The following is a 16454-nucleotide window of genomic DNA, read 5'->3' on the forward strand; positions in this document are numbered from 1 at the left end:
TCCTCCATAACTTATTATTTATATAATCCAATACTTTCTCCCAAAACTTAGTAAGTGTGGGACATTGTAAAAGCATGTGGGTTCAAAGAAGCATTATCCATATTACATCTCCAGCAAAGGGCTGCATTAGCCCTTTGTTATACAACGGTAAGGGAGTCCAATAAATTATATATAGTATTTTCTGCTACGTAAGTCTTAATTTAAGATCCATCAATACATCCAATACAGAAGCTAAAAAACTTTCCCACTGTCTGGGTAGCAGTGAACATTCCAATTCTTTATTCCAATCATTGCTTAAAGTCTGGATTTCAAATTTATTTATTGATAATTGCTGACTTTTTAGTTTCAGATGAATTATCCAATTGTTCCAGTATTCCATGTGTCTCAGAAGCTGAGAAGGCTGCCGGACCAAACAGAGTTATGAAAAGATGTTGTAACTGCAGGTATTGCCACTGGACCACAACTGGTGGGTGGTTTCTTTCTCTCAATGCATTGTACATATAAACTTCCTCATCTATCAGTTGGTCCAAGGTCAATACCCTTGCTCCCATCCAGTTTCTTCTTACTACCATGCTTTTTCCAATGTTTAAAGTAGGATTCCCCTAGAGAGTAAGTTTTGCATGTGATAACAGAATGGCAACCAAACAGCAAGAACATGACTTGAGTTACTTCCGTGAACAGAGCTGAGGAAACAGTTTCCTGTGAGGTGACTGCATCCCTGCCTTAGAGCATTTGGAAGAGCTAAACCCTCCTGAGTACAGCATGTCATCACAGGAGAATGAACCCTCACAGCACAAGAAACAGCAAATTCAGGAAAGGGCCATTTAAGTTCAGCCCCAGTCTAGACATTGTAGTTTTCTTTTTCTCCCCTCCCCAAGTACAGAACTACCACCACCATCTAGCGGACCTTTGCTAGAGAGAAACTGGGACACTGGAAGAACGATGTTCAGTTACGCTGAGCAGAAAGTAATTCTCACTGACTGCAGGGTTTACATCCTAAAGGCAGAGCAATATACCTCTGCAGTTTTTCAACTGCTGAGCCCAGCCAAACACTCCCCTACCAAAAAAAGTTAAATCAGGGTAGGATTTATTATCATTCAAAGTGAAACAATCCAAACCATAAAGGAGAGTGGGGCAGATTAAGCTGGAGTGTTTGTAGATGGCTGTGTTCATGTCTAAATTATGCTGCCAAATCCAATCTATGGAAGGATATGCACTGAATGTGAAGTTTAGGTTCTCGGCACTGTTGCAATACATAAACTCTTAAGTACTGAAAGCTCCACCCAGCAAATGGCACATATCCTTCCACAGTTTAAACTGCAGCCAACAAGCAACACTTTCACAACAAAAGAGTTACCGTTTTCACTTATTTCAATTAATTCACTTCCCCATTCCACTTCTCCAGAATATAAGCACAATCAAACAAACAGCAGTAGTTCCACATGGTTAAATTCCACTGAGAGCAATTAAGACCCCTTTCCTGCCTCCCCCACCCTCCCAATGTGTGAGTAATTGCTGCAATCCCAGGCTGAATATCCTGCAGTGAGGAATCGCTGCAACACATAATTGCCTCTGAGAAAGGATGTTAGACATACTAAATTGTGATCAAGGGGGAAGTGCATCCAGGAAAAGAATACATTCACTAATTTTGAAAACAGGCTTAATTAAACGCTGCAGCCAAAATTATATAAAAACAGAATCAAAGAGGGGGTGGGGAGAATAAGATTCAGAAAATGTATTTCCTTTATCATACTAGCAGCTCTTATAAAAAAGGTGTTACTCCTGATTTCATAACTAGGTTCAAGAGTAGCACAGCAAGGAACAAGCTGCATCTTAGAAACTAAAAAAGGATGTTCAATGACCTGCACAAATGGAAGCCTGTAACTTCAATTAAAGAGACATCAGTTTACATTACAGTCTGGAGCAAATATAATAGGCTGTATAATCTAAACCCAGTTAGGGCATTTTTAAAATGATGAGAATAATAGTGATTCACAAACTGACTCAGATATTGACTGCAGTATTAATATCCGGGCTTTCTACTTAAGTATGGTAATGACATATTTTAAAACCGAAGAGAAACATTTTTTCTCTGTGCACTTAGAAAAAAAGATCAAATGTTTTGCTAATTTTTGGTTTCATAGTTGTTCTCCTTCTCCATATACTGTATCATTTATCTAGCAGTCAGACCAAAGTAACCACTGGCAAATATTTAATTTTAAATGGATAGTGGTAGTAAGTGAGGCACTGAGAGAGCAAACGGACTCTCTCCCCGCCCACCAGCAGTTTCTGCTTACCGAGATATATTGTTAAAGCTGAGGAACAGACGTTGGAGGCAGGGCAAAGTATCCACATCTTTCTAGAACGAGAGAGAGAGCGAAAACACCAAATTCAGCATCTGAAGGACAGCATGCTCTACACGCTCTTGCTTCTCTGGAGGATGAAACATGCCTACTGCAATTTACTGTAACCTTGCTGCAGTGCCAACTGCTGTCAAACACGCGGCTCCATCCCTCTATGGTGCAGGTTACAAAGGAGTATTTCAGTGCATAGATCCTCTTGGAAAATGAGCTGGACTGCTTGCAACAGAAAGTGTTGAGCAAAAGAGAGGGGGAGACGCAGCGGCAGTAGATGCTGGCCTCTTTCTGAGCAGGCGTCTCAAAAAAGGAGCTGAGGTGCTGCCTCAGCATTTCAGCTGCAGGGGGAAGCATGCCGCTATGAAACGGAAGCAAAATAAAATCCAATTTTGTAGTCATGCTGTTGTCTAAAGCATCAAAGTGCTAACTCATGCATGTAGCTGTCCAACCAGCAGCAAGCAATACTGAAATGTGCTCTGCAGACGTCTCCCTGCTTCCTCAAGTAGGTTAACGAGTTGGAGTCCCATCATAGACAACACAGAGATGCACTCCAGATCTCACAAAATGGTTATCAGTTTGTAATGCACAGCCTTTGTGGGAACACAGGGAAGGTATATTATTATTATTATTATTATTATTATTATTATTATTATTATTATTATGAGTCAGAGAAGTTTATTTTTGCCATTGCCACCACCAAACTGATTAGTCAGTGGGTGAGGCAACTCTCCAACTTGCAATTAGTGGATACAAATACACCAAGATGATGTTGATAATGATGACAAAGATTTATTAAATTTCTATACCGCCCTTCATCCAAGGATCACAGGGCAGTTTACAATATAAAAACACAAAAATGTAAAACATAGTAACAAACAAAAACAATATCCAAGGGGTTTCTTTGGCTTTCAGGAGCTGGGCAAACAAATAGATGGTTCATGATATGGGCCAATCCATGGTGTTTCTCACCCACATCATGACAGGTACCCGGTAAAATTGTTGATTTTCTGGAACACAAAAACCCCTTCCCTACAGGATGTGAAAAGCAAGACTCATTTGTCATGCAGATGTTTCACTCTCACCACCACAAGGTCTATGCTCAAGATAACAAGGATTAGTTGCTTCTTTAACAATTGTTCTGAGTGCACAGTCTAGATGGCTAATGTAGCAAAAGGTAGATTCTTACAGACAATGCAGCAATTTCAATCTATTTATCCCCCCAACTCTCTAGCAGGATAAACTCCCAGAGTGTCTTACAAATAAAAAAAAGTTCTTGCCCTCAGGCTTATAATCTAAAAAGCTGTGATATTAAAGGGGAAAGGGTCAAAGAGGGGAAGAAGAAAACAGGCAAACTCTAATACCAAATTCTTAATGTTATAAGATCCTCAGGACCAGCTTAGCACATTGTTGTGTACTCCCAGCAAGGAGAAAACTATCACAGCAACGAATGGCCTGGACAATTTTGTCCCTCTCTGGTGTGCTGATTTTCTGCTCAAATGGACTTCATGGACCACCTCTCTCCATATGAACCAATCTAGACCCTGCAATCATCACCTGAGACTCTTCTTCATGTGCCTCCTCCGTGAGAGGTACAGAGGGCGGCAATACGAGAGCCTTTTCTGTGGTGGCTTCCTGCTTGTGGAATGCTCTCCCCTGGGAGGCTTGCCTGGAGCCTTTGCTACATATCTTTAGGCGCCAGGCAAAACATTCCTCTTCTCCCAGGTCTTTGGCTAATTAAACATTTTTTTTAACTATTGGGGGGGGTTTCTTTCTCTCTCTGGCCCTTCCCTGCTGTCCAACTCAGACCACCACCCCTTTTCTCTGAGCCATGCTCTTCTCCAATCCTCCTTTCCTAAAACCTGTTCCTTTCCTTGGTGTATGGATATCTAACCTCTGCTTCTCTTCCTTGCGTAGAACCTTTAGCTTTCCCTCTTCTTACTCAAGAACAATACAGTTCAGCCAATGGCTGTCAGAGACCTTCTGTCTGCCCTGACCTTAAGATTCCAAGGCTTGCAGCAATTCAAACATCCCTTCGGTATATCACTTTATAGATCTTCTGCAAAATATGTATTCATAGGCTCTGTCTTCAACTGAAAACTATACATGACAATAATACATTGATACCAAAAAAACCACCAAAAGAAACTGAAATTTCTTGAATCAAATTTGTTTTAAAACTCCAGAAGCAATATAGTTCATTCAAATTATAGCATTTTTTTCTAGAGCAAATGGATTCAGTTCACTTACCACAATTCTGATCTGATTATATCTAAGATTAAGTTCTGTCAGTGAATCTAGCCCGTTCAGGTTTTCAATGTATGTTAAGCAATTCCGGGCAAGATTCAGCACTCTGAGGTCACTTAAATGGTTGAGATTTTCTATGATAGCAATCTGTAAAATAGAAGATGAGGAAGAATGAGGATTGTATCAGTTGAGCCCAACCCTTCTTTCCCCCCTCTAAGAATGACACCATTAAACAAGCAGCTTCTCTTCTAAGCCTCAACTGTGCCTCCGGATCTTATGGAGGTAAAAAATTGAAATGTGTATGGTCACACCCCTATGCACACTTACATGGGAGTAAGCTCCATTGAGCACTGTAGGACTTACTTCCAAGCAACCATGCAAAGGATAAGTTAACACCAACTACTTAAGAAGCAAGTAACTGGAAATAATAGGGTTAGCAAGCAGTACAGCTGACACATCCCACAGAAATGGAGAACAGAAACAAATGGCTAAGAATGAAGTCTGGAACTCTCAAACGATGGCTTCTCGCTAGAAGTCCCTGCAGTGCCTGCTTTCTAAAGAGCAGCAGCATTTATTGGAACAGCAGAAATCTGGGATTCATGAAGAATTCATAGAGATGTTATTTATGAACTTCCTCTGTCAGTGTTAATGGAATTCCTTCCTATCTCAGCTTTCCTTCTTTCCTTTTTAAAACACACACAAACTATATATCTACACACAGACACACACACATATATGGTTTTATAAAATTATGTTAACTAAAGTACAAACAAAGCATTATATGAAACAGAGCTCAAATATTACAATATGGTTTGAGCACACACAAGATTAAGCATGATTTTCTCAGCTAGTCTGTCATCCTTCCCCTCTGTACACATGAATTCCTTTTAGCAAAAAGTACCATGAATGTTAATCCCTTTTGAAGCTATCTAAGCCAGTGACCATCAATACAGTTTAAGACAGCAAATTCCATAAATTAATTATGTATTGTGTGAAGAGGGATCTTCTTCTCTCTACCCTGGTCCTACTGGAAATCAACTTCTTTGGTTGTATGATGTCACAAGAGAAAGAAGCATTATTCCAATCTAATCTTTCCATATCGTTTTGAATAAAATGATGGGCAGTTTTGCATGTTTTGGTGGGCTGCCATTTCTGCCAGGCCCAGAGTTCACCACTGCTCCCAATACCTCAACAGTGTCAGCTCCAGGTTAGGGAGGGCTCTTGGGCAAGACGCCTTCCATGCTTCGCCTTCGCCCTGTCCCTCAGCAAGTGAGCCTGCTCATTGCAACAGGTCCAGGAGGGAACTCTTCTCCATCAGCCTCCTATGGGCCCTTAGCAGATGCTCAACTCTGCTGATCCTTGATGCTAGCCCTGTACATGAATTGACTAACACTTTTTGGTAGTCAGGTGGGTTCTGTTGCAATTTCAATGGCAGACTCTAATCCTAAATTCACAGAAAATATAGCCATGTTACTCACCATAGCCATCAAAACCAGGTCAGTTACTAAATGGAAAAAGTGGTCAATCAAAATTTTATGTATTTTAAACTATTTCTGACTGTTCACGCATTTTATTATTTTAAAAGGCACAATTTGTGTGCACATATATGCATTTTTTCTCTGCTGTGGTTGTCTTGATAACATATGTTTGATGTTCAATGTCTGTAGAACAAATGACCAAAATGACTGATTTTAACTGATTCATGAAGTGGCTCACAACAATCTTGGCTAAAAAGCACAAAACTGTACAAATATAATGAATCAACATGATAACATTATTAATATGTCACCTACAGGAGAGATCAATTATTTCATTTATTTGATTCCACTTAATAATCATTTCTCAAAAAATTACGAAGTGATTTCACAGTGAAAATATCAATAAAGGCTCAACAAAAATTCCCTATGTCAAAACAATTTTATATATCAAAACAATTTCAAATCCAATACAGTCGCAGATTAGATAGATAGATAGATAGATAGATAGGCTTGTTGATAAGGGAGGGTCTTTGATAGGCACAGAAAAGTGATGGCACCTGAAGAGTAATGGAAGGATTCTTCGAGAAGTATGTGCCACCACACTAAAGGCCCAGATTCTACAAAGTCAGATGGATGTCCCAATAAGATTGTATCTGATTTTGTAAACATTCCGGTGTGCTCCCCCCCAACCCACTGGATGTCTTTTTCTAAATAAAAAGCCCCCAAACACTTTAACTCTTCAATATAGTGAAGGAGCAGGTGGTTATCTAGTCATCTGACAGCCCCAACAAAATGAATGATACACTAGACTCCACAGGCTGATGGTATAGTTAACTCAATGTAAGATTCTGAAAAACTATGCAAAGTTAAGTTCCTTCAATTCGTCAGGTCTCATGAAAACAAAGGGGGGATGCAAAGCAGCATTACACCTAAAAAGCCAGCAACAGGTACCCCATGGCACAAACTGAAAAAACATTTAACGCATCATACCTGATTTCCATGAAGGTCCAAGACATCAAGGCTTACAAGGTTATCCAGGTTTGATATTCTCCTTATTCTGAAACATTCAAGCATTCAAGAAGTATTTTTATTTCAAGGAGGTGAAATTATTCCCATTTGACCCCTGCCCACCACCTGAGGATCTAATCCCAAGCAGAATGCCAGTACATCCCAAACCTCCAGCATACACAGCTCCCCAATGTGAAGGCAAGGACAGTGGGATTCAGCCACAGATCTACCCCTGCTGCTAACGTAAATGGTAAAGCCAACATGCTGAACACAGGCAGAAAAAAGGGAAGACCTCCAGCTTGGAATTGTATGGATTCTGGAAGTGGAGTGTTTAGCAAGAAGGTGGATACAGAACAAGATGCAACAGCAAACTTGGGAAAACAGCAGCTTCCGAGACTTCTTGCACTCCAATAAAGGAGAGTGAAATTATGAATCTCCTAGCAATCTGTTCCTGACTGGCACCAGGAGCTCTCCCTCCTCCAACCTAAGGATGGTTAGAAGAAAAGAAAAACGGAACCCCCACTTAATTCATAGTTACTTGTGGTTTGTCCCATATTCAGACTTGAATTAATAGCCGCAAGTGAACAACCTCCCCTCCAAGTTTGAGGCATCTCGAGTATGTGGAAGAGGACCTTGTATTTCTCCTCTCCTCTCACCCAGTTCCTGTTTGAGACCAGCAGGAGTGGTGAGTAAAGCTCGATAAGAGTCTCAGAGGAAAATGTTGGGATTTGCAGGAGCTGCTCACTCATAGTGGGTGGTGTGCCCTTCTGCACTGCAGGGGGGGGGGAGCCTCACAGAAGAATAGAACTATTTCCTCAAGCTGCCCTCATGCAAGACAGGGCAAAGTTGGCAGGGCAAAGTTGGGACTCTTTCTGGGGTTAGCTCCTGCTCCCAGACTATCCCAGCCCCAAAACCCTCAGATAGTACAGAGTCTGCATCATGTATAGTTTGGCTTGCTCTCTAGCAGAGTACAAGCTGGTATAAGATATTCTGTTTTTCTATTTGTTTGATGTTTTATGTTTTTATATACAGTGGTACCTCGGTTTAAGAACAGCCCTGTTTACGAACTATTCGGTATATGAACTCTGCAAAACTGGAAGTAGTGTTCCACTTAGCAAACTTTACCTCGATCTACAAACAGAAACCGAATAGTAGAAGGGCACCACCATCAGCAGGCCTCATTAGGGAAAGTGCGCCTCGGTTTAAGAAAAGCTTTGGTTTAAGAACAGACTTCTGGAAGGGATTAAGTTCGTAAACCGAGGTACCACTGTATTCTGTAAGCCACCCAGAGGGATATTAATAGTAATAATCTTATTATTTTTTAATATTCAAAGCCAGTATGTACATTTCCGCCACCAACTGGAAAACTATGCAGAGCTTATTAGGGTCTTGAAATATGCATGCTGTCGATTTCACCCATTTCTTAATGTATTTTTTTAAAAGATTTCTTGGGTTTACAAAAGTATGTGCAATATCTCTTTTTTCAAGTTACATTTTCTACAGATCAGTTTCATTTGTTGAGACATTAGTGTTACATCAGGAAGAAAAGGGGGAAAGAGGTGGGGGGAATGGTAAGTGGGGTGGGGTGGGGTGGCGATGCTTCTGTTCTACCTAGTGTATGTGTGGGGTTTTCTCTCGGCGTCTCTTGTGCAGGTTTTCTTTACTATTCACTTGTGTTCCTTTGGTGGTGAGAGAAGTTGGGGTTGACCTAGGGTGTGGTTGTTCGTTTGTGATTGGCTGTGGTGAACTTTCTATGTTCGTTTGTGGTTGACTGTGGTGAACTTTGTTTCTATGTGTGAGTGGGGTGGGTGGGTATTTTTGGATCAGGTTAGCCATATTGATTCGTATGCTGTTGGTAGATTCTGGTCGTTGTCTTGTTGGGCTGTGTTTGTGATAAAAGGGAGCCATACCAGGGTGAGGGCATCTTCTTCTATTTGTCCCCTTGTCAGTTTCAGTTTATTGGTTAATTTTTTCTAGTAAGGCTGTTTCCCATACTGTTTGGTACCATTGGTCGATGCTTTCTCCTGACAGGTCTCTCCAGTGTCTGGTTATGATGTTTCTGGCTGCTGGGAGTAGGTGGCTGATGAGTTCTTTGTGATATGAGTGGGCATTATTGTCTTCGAAGGTGTTTAGTAGGGCCAGTTCTGGGGTGATTTCTAATACTTGCTTAGTTATTTTGCATCATCATCATCATCATATATTATTTAAACCCCGCCCATCTGGCTGGGCTTCCCCAGCCACTCTGGGCAGCTTCCAACAAAACATTAAAATACAGTAATCCATCAAACATTAAAAGCTTCCCTAAACAGGGCTGCCTTCAGATGTCTTCTAAAAGTCTGGTAGTTGTTGTTCTCTTTGACATCTGGTGGGAGGGTGTTCCACGGGGCGGGCGCCACTATCGAGAAGGCCCTCTGCCTGGTTCCCTGTAACTTGGCTTCTCGCAGTGAGGGAACCGCGAGAACGCCCTCAGCACTGGACCTCAGTGTCCAGGTAGAACGATGGGGGTGGAGACACTCCTTCAGGTATACTGGACCAAGGCCATTTAGGGCTTTAAAGGTCAGCACCAACACTTTGAATGGTGCTCAGACACCTACTGGGAGCCAATGTAGGTCTTTCAAGACCAGTGTTATGTGGTCTCAGCGGCCGCTGCATCACGTCTAGCTGCTGCATTCTGGATATTTCTCTTATGGCTGTTGTCCAGAATAGTTGGGTTTTGGGGCATTCCCACCACATGTGGAGGTATGTGCCTGTGGAGGTGCACCCTCTCCAGCATTTTGGTGAGGTTCCTGGTCGTATTCCTTGGTGTTAGGTACCACCTGTAAGTGAGTTTCAGAGTGGGTTCTTTCCTTTTCGTTGATATGGATTTAAAGGGAGGTTTAGACCATATTCTGCTCCACTGAGTGGGGTTAATCTCATAGCCTATGTTGTCCTCCCATTGTTTTTTGATTACGTCAGGGGGTTTGTGGGATTTTGGGGTAGTTTGTATATTGTGAATACCATCCCTTTGCTGTTTCCCTTTGTTGTTAGGAGGAGGTTTTCGAAGATTGTCAGGGGCCTAGTTGCTGCTGATTTTACTACTGGATTGTTTAAGAGGGCAAGTAATTGGTGGTGTGTTAGCCAGAGCATTTGGGTGTCTTCTAGTTTGTCTTGTATTTCTTGTATTGATAAGGGTTTGTTATTTTTGTAGAAGTCTGTTAGGCGATATAAGCCTTTGGTTTGCCAGGTTTTTATCTGGAGGTTTTGTGCTGTGTGAGGATGGAATAATGAGTGCTGTGCCAGAGGAATTAGTGGGGCTGGGGCTGGGGACAGTTTTCCATGCTTTAAGCATGGTCTGTGTTTACCTGTTTAGTGTTGTGGGAATTTTCCTTAGTTTGGGAGGAAATGGTATGCTGTAGTGCAGGCATTTTCAATTGTGTCCCTCTCCAGGTGTATTGATTGTTTTGTCTCATCTTCTAGTATATATGGGAATATGTGGCATACTTGGTTGGCAATATAATATGCTGCTATGTTGGGGATTCCCCATCCTCCCTCTGAGGAGGGGAGGTGCAGGTATTGGGGTTTATTATTGGTTTTTTTGTGTGAGAAGATAAATAAATGTACGTATTTTTCGCTCCATAGGGCGCACCGGACCATAGGGCGCACCTCGTTTTTAGAGGAGGAAAGAAGAAGAAAAATATTTTTCTGGTTTGCCTCCTCTAGAAGCCCTTTTGTTTTTTTAGTATCAGCTAAAACTTCTGCAACTTTTTTTGCAAAGGAGAAAGCCCTGTTTATTTGAGGATCAGCTAAAAGTTTTGCAGCTTTTTTGCAGGGGGAAAAGCCCTGTTTATTTGAGGATCAGCTAAAAGTTTTGCAGCTTTTTTGCAAAGGGAAAGGCCCTGATTTTTTGAGGATCAGCTAAAAGCTTTGCAGCTTTTTTCGCAAAGGGAAAAATCCTATTTTTTGAGGATCAGCTAAAAGTTTTGCAGCTTTTTTTGCAAAGGGGGAAAAGCAAAGCTCCTTTTGCAAAGGGGGGAAAGCAAAGAGGAAAAACCCGTTTTTATGGGGTTCAACTCACATTTCTGCAGCTTCTAAAGGAAAGGGAGCCTTTTCTACAGTTTCCAGACAGATAATCTAATCAGCCAGTCACATGTCGCTGGGGAAACAAACAACCTCCCTCTGCAGCAAATTCAACAATGGAGGCCTGGGCAAGAGGGCAGGGCTGAAAGGGAGCCAGGGACTCTTATCTCTCTCCCGATCTCTTGCTGATCAGCGGGGTCCTTTCAACACCCCCTTTTTCTTTGTAAAATAAAAAGCATGATCCTCTTTTGGCCCCTGGGCAATTCAGCTCCAGGCACCACCATTCACTCCATAAGACGCACAGATATTTTCCCTTACTTTTTAGGAGGAAAAGAGTGTGTCTTATGGAGCGAAAAATACGGTAGGTTTTTCTGCCATTTACGGAGTTGGGCTGGGGGAATCCAGATTGGGAGCGTTTGGAATAGGTAGGTTAGTTTTGGGAGGGTGATCATTTTGATCATGCTATTTTGTCCGAGAGAGTGAAGTTTGTGTTGTTCCATCTCTTTAGGTCTTTGTTAATTTGTCGCCACAAGGGGTTGTAGTTGTGAAGGTATAATTTATTGAGGTTTCTTGTTATTTGTACCCCTAGGTCTCTGAACTTGGTGTAGCAAAGTTTTACCTTGGTGACATTAGCGCAGGCATAGGCAAACTTGGCCCTCCAGATGATTTGGGACTACAACTCCCATCATCCCTGACCTCTGGTCATGTTAGCTAGGGATGATGGGAGTTGTAGTCCCAAAACATCTGGAGGGCCGAGTTTGCCTATGCCTGCATAAGCGAGTTCTTTTTGGATGTGAGGAGGAGTGCTGAAGCACATAGCTTCCAACTTTGCAAAATTTACCTGGAGGCACGACACCATTGCAAATGTATTGAGTTATCTGATTAGGGAGGTTGCTGTGTTTATGTGGTCTGGTGTTGTGACCATTAGGTCATCTGCAGAGAGCCCTAATGTATAGGTTCAATTTCACCCATGTTATCAGTTTACACTTCGCTGTACTGTGGAAGTAGCCAATGGTTTTGATAGCACAGGTTATGCACTGAATTTGGGCAAAGCATGCCTGTGTGAGTATAATTACATAATTTGGCCCAACATTAACAGTCTTTGTCTAACAGCCGACCAATTCTGTCTACTCCATTTGCTTCTATACTCCTTCCCACTGGCAGCCCACCCTCCCACTTGCCCTGGGCTTTGTATGCTTCTGAGAAGTTGGAAGGTTAATAAACATACCATAATATTTTGGCAGCTGAGCTAGTGACTTGTGAGGGTTCATTTCAAGGTACAGCTATGGAGATTTCAAAATCTACAGTCTGCGTTCACCTCAGGTTGTGTTCTTGCTTGGGGAGCAAATTGGCAAAACTGCTATGCTTTTCTCACATCCACAAATTCTGTACCTTAGTTTGATACCACCGCCACCTCTGTATTGTCACATGTCCCAGTTACTCACGGCTGGCTTTGACTTTTCAAGCAGACAGCTAGGTAAGTTGTGCTTCCCAAGCAATAAGAAGTAGATTATGTTGCGTTCCGTCTCTGCCAACTGGAGGGGGACTTATTTGACATTACAGAGAACACATTCCATGCAAGTTTCACAGAGAACACTAGAAACGTGTTTTTTAAGCAGGTCAATTCCCCTCCCTTTTTTACCTGTTATTTCCTAACAGAAGAACACGGAGGGACCTTAGTGTAGTAAGGCCGCTGATTTCCTCTATCTGATTATCATACAGATCTAAGAAAACAAGATGCTGCAAATTAGAAATATTCTGGATCCGTGTTATGCAGTTATGCTGGAAGCTCAGCAGACGAAGATGCTCTTCTCCATCAATAATTGGGCAAACAGTCAGCTTTTGTCTAGGAGGGGGAAAGTTTTAAGTAATGTTTAGTACAGGTGACAACAAACACAGGGAATCACTTCTAATAGCAAACTCAAGCAAAGTGTTGGCATGACTGAAGCAGTGAGAAAAAAGGTAGTTTATCAGCAGACTCAGGGGAATTCCAAGGTTTTCAAAACCACAAAAATACCAGGAAGTCAAAAAGACAGCAATAAGGACTGTAGCCATGAGTACCCATTAAAAGAGAAAACCAGAAAACCAGGGGGAAGCAGGGATGCAAAGGAACTGATTTCCCAAACAGGTAAACTCCTTTTGTGAGGGAACATTTTGCCCTCAAATATTCTATAGTACTTTCTTCAAACTTCTGCTGTTGTTTAAATCCATGATTTTCCTATCGGCTTCCTCCATCCCTGCTTTATTCAACCTTTTGCTGTTATTTTAAACCACCCCACTCCCCCCCCCACTCGCTGTTTCTTCCTTCTCACTCCCATGCCATGTCCACTGCTGTTGCGCAACCTTCCTTCTCTTTTGTTTCCCTCCACCACCCTGACTTCATGGAAATCCAGGATTGTGATGTGGCACTACAAATCTTCCTATGGGGGTTGTGCAGCCTTACATTTTTATGTACATAGGAATAAAACCATTAAAGTTCTTAATACTAGCCACTGCTCATGATTTTCCCAGACAGACTAACAGTGCAATTCTATTCTAGTCAGAAATAAGTACCACTGAATTCAAATGGGGCTTACTCCCAGGTAAATGGAGTTACGACTGTGGCCTAAGGCTGCAACCCTATGAGTATGTGTGATATGATATCATAATAACTCCTTCTATGTAAACATGTGCATTACTGTAAAAAGCATCACCCACCAATTCTATTTTTACCTTTCAAGAGTCAGCCTGTCAGAATGCTGCATTTTCTCTTCTGCAGTTCGGTGCACTAGGGGAAAAGCAGTGTTCCCATAAGTGATATTATCTAATAGAAAAATAAACATTTAAAGGAATTTAACACACATATTATCATTTTACTGTCAAATGATGCACATGCCTAACTAGTTCTAACAACAAACATGAGAGACTTGATGCCAAGGTTGCAATGCCAGAGTTAAGGAAGGGGATGTGCTCCTTATGCACCAGTCTGAGGCAGTTTTGTTGGGAAGTGTTTGTAAGTGACATGGCAATATGACACATAGAAGTAAAGTATGTATATCCTAACTTCACATCTATGCTTATAGGGTCCAAATTAGCCATGACTATACAGGAAAGAGAAGTCAGGGATATTGTGGAAATATTATTCCTCTTGTTGGGCAGGGCAAACTATGCATCTAAATGTATAGCTACAATCTGCAAGTAGGCCCTGTTGGTAATTCTACCGAGCTCACATGGACCCATGACAGGGCTTTCTTGGTGGTGGTTCTGTCTGTGGAATACCCTCCCTGTCTGTCTCACTCCCTAGGCATTTGAAGGCTTATAGGCACTGGCCAAAGCAACCATGAAATTAATAGCTGTGATGGTATGAATGTTACATTTATGATATGTGGGGTTGTGTTTCCAGTATAACATTAAATAAAAACATTGACAAAAATAATAATAATGTGAACCAGCATGGTATGACTCGACAGCCTTCCCCAACCTCAGAATGTTTTGCACTATAGTTCCCATGATCCATGGTCACTGGTGACACTGGCTGGGGCTAATGCAGGCATAGGCAAACTCAGCCCTCCAGATGTTTTGTGACTACAATTCCCATCATCCCTGACCACTGGTCCTGTTAACTAGGGATGATGGGAGTTGTAGTCCCAACACTTCTGGAGAGCCAGGTTTGCCTATGCCTAGGCTAATGGGAGTTTGTGCCTTCTTAATGTTTCAGACTACAAGTTAGGGAAGGCTGGAATAAGAGTGTCAGACTGGAGAGCTGCAAGTTCAAATCCCTGCTCTGTCATGAATCTTACTGACCAATCAAAATTTATCAGTCTAAATCATGGGATTGTTCAAAAGATAAAGCATGACTGGGGTGGGGAGATCCATGGAAGACTTAAATATATTACTTAAATATAATACTGATGAATATAAATATTATATGAACTGGCATAAACAAGCATTGGAAGATATAAGAAAGGTGGAAAGGAAGATGCAGTGCCCATTATGTGAAGAGGAGCAGACACACAGAGCAGGGCTGAGATCTTTGCACAGATGCCCAATGCTCAACCCAGCTTCATACCCAGCATGAAACCTGGCAATAATAATTGTATTATTTATTTATTTATTTATTTATTCAATTTATCAGAAGATCCAAAGGTGGTGGGATACAACTAATAATTGTACTTATTAGTTACTGCCTCAGATAATGAAGGTAGTACACAGGTATCATGGCTAGTTACCAATGACAGCCTTACCATCCATGGATTTGTCTAATCCCCCTTTAATGCCATCCAAGTTGGTCACCCTCACAACGTCTTGCAATAGCAAAATTCCTTCTGTCCAGCCTGAATTTACCACCATTCACTTTCAATGGATGCCCCTACTGGGTTCTAGTTCTATGAAACATAGAAAAATATCTGTTTCTCCATATCGGCCACATCATGCTCACCTCTATCATGTCTTCCTTTACCTGTCTTTCAACAGAAGGCAAATGTTTGGAGGCCTGCTTATCCACCACACCAATGCTCATCACTTACCTGAAATATTTGGACTACCATTATGACAGCCCTGTTGAAGTCTGTATTTTGAAGGGTTAGGAAAGGAGGAGTCTCCAAATGTTGCCAGAGAGCCTGCACCATATTTCACCTCCATGCTGGGAATATCGGCAAAATTTGGTGCTACAGGGACATACAACTTTTTACTGCGTGATATAGGACTTAATCTTCCATCAGCTGGGGAGAAAATATATATATAAGGGTTATGACAGTGCCGCTCATCAAAATACAGAACTACAGTTGCAGTCCTTGGCGCACTAACTTGGGATGAAGTCCCTTTGAAATCAGCAGATGTGCTATAATTTATCAGCTATACCTGAGAATTTCACAAACTATCATACTTGCTATGACCACAGTCTCCCTCCATGTGTTATAGACCCAACTTCTACATGCATAGGAGAGAACCTACATGAGTAGAATAGGCTCCGCAGTATGGAAGTTACCCCTCCAACTCATGGAAAGAAACAGAGACTGCAGTCAGGGGCAGAGCTAGAATGATCACCTCCTATCCCCCTCATTGAGCAGCAGATGATGATGATGATTATTATTATTACAGTTATTCACTGCTTACTACATCCAATGACTCAAAGCGGCATACATATGTAAAAAGTATATACAAATACAAAAGCTTAATACAACATCAAAATAATAAAACACCAGTATTTCCTAGAACAACCATGTCAAATGTGGATGACCTGTGACTTTGGAAGCCCATGCAAAAGGTTTAAGAACCTGTTTGGACTGGAGCTCCCCAACACATCCCCACTGGGTGTGTCAGCCACCCTTTT

General features: G+C 41.7%; 1 protein-coding gene across 6 annotated transcripts in view; it reads right to left on the reverse strand.

The window, feature by feature from the left end:
- Positions 1 to 16454, reverse strand: part of LRRC49 (leucine rich repeat containing 49) — a 58663-nt gene that overhangs the window by 36908 nt on the left and 5301 nt on the right. For 2 of the 6 annotated variants that reach the window (XM_033166770.1, XM_033166773.1), the window contains 6 exons: positions 15649 to 15843; positions 13856 to 13946; positions 12786 to 12989; positions 7070 to 7136; positions 4605 to 4748; positions 2298 to 2359 (listed from right to left, as the gene is read on the reverse strand). In XM_033166770.1, coding sequence (XP_033022661.1) covers positions 2298 to 2359; positions 4605 to 4748; positions 7070 to 7136; positions 12786 to 12989; positions 13856 to 13946; positions 15649 to 15843 — 763 coding nt within the window. The remainder of the gene's footprint in view (positions 1 to 2297; positions 2360 to 4604; positions 4749 to 7069; positions 7137 to 12785; positions 12990 to 13855; positions 13947 to 15648; positions 15844 to 16454) is intronic. The other 4 variants (XM_033166772.1, XM_033166771.1, XM_033166775.1 and 1 more) reach the window with 4 other exon arrangements.

Source organism: Lacerta agilis, chromosome 13 (assembly GCF_009819535.1).
Source record: "Lacerta agilis isolate rLacAgi1 chromosome 13, rLacAgi1.pri, whole genome shotgun sequence".
NCBI lineage: Eukaryota > Metazoa > Chordata > Lepidosauria > Squamata > Lacertidae > Lacerta > Lacerta agilis.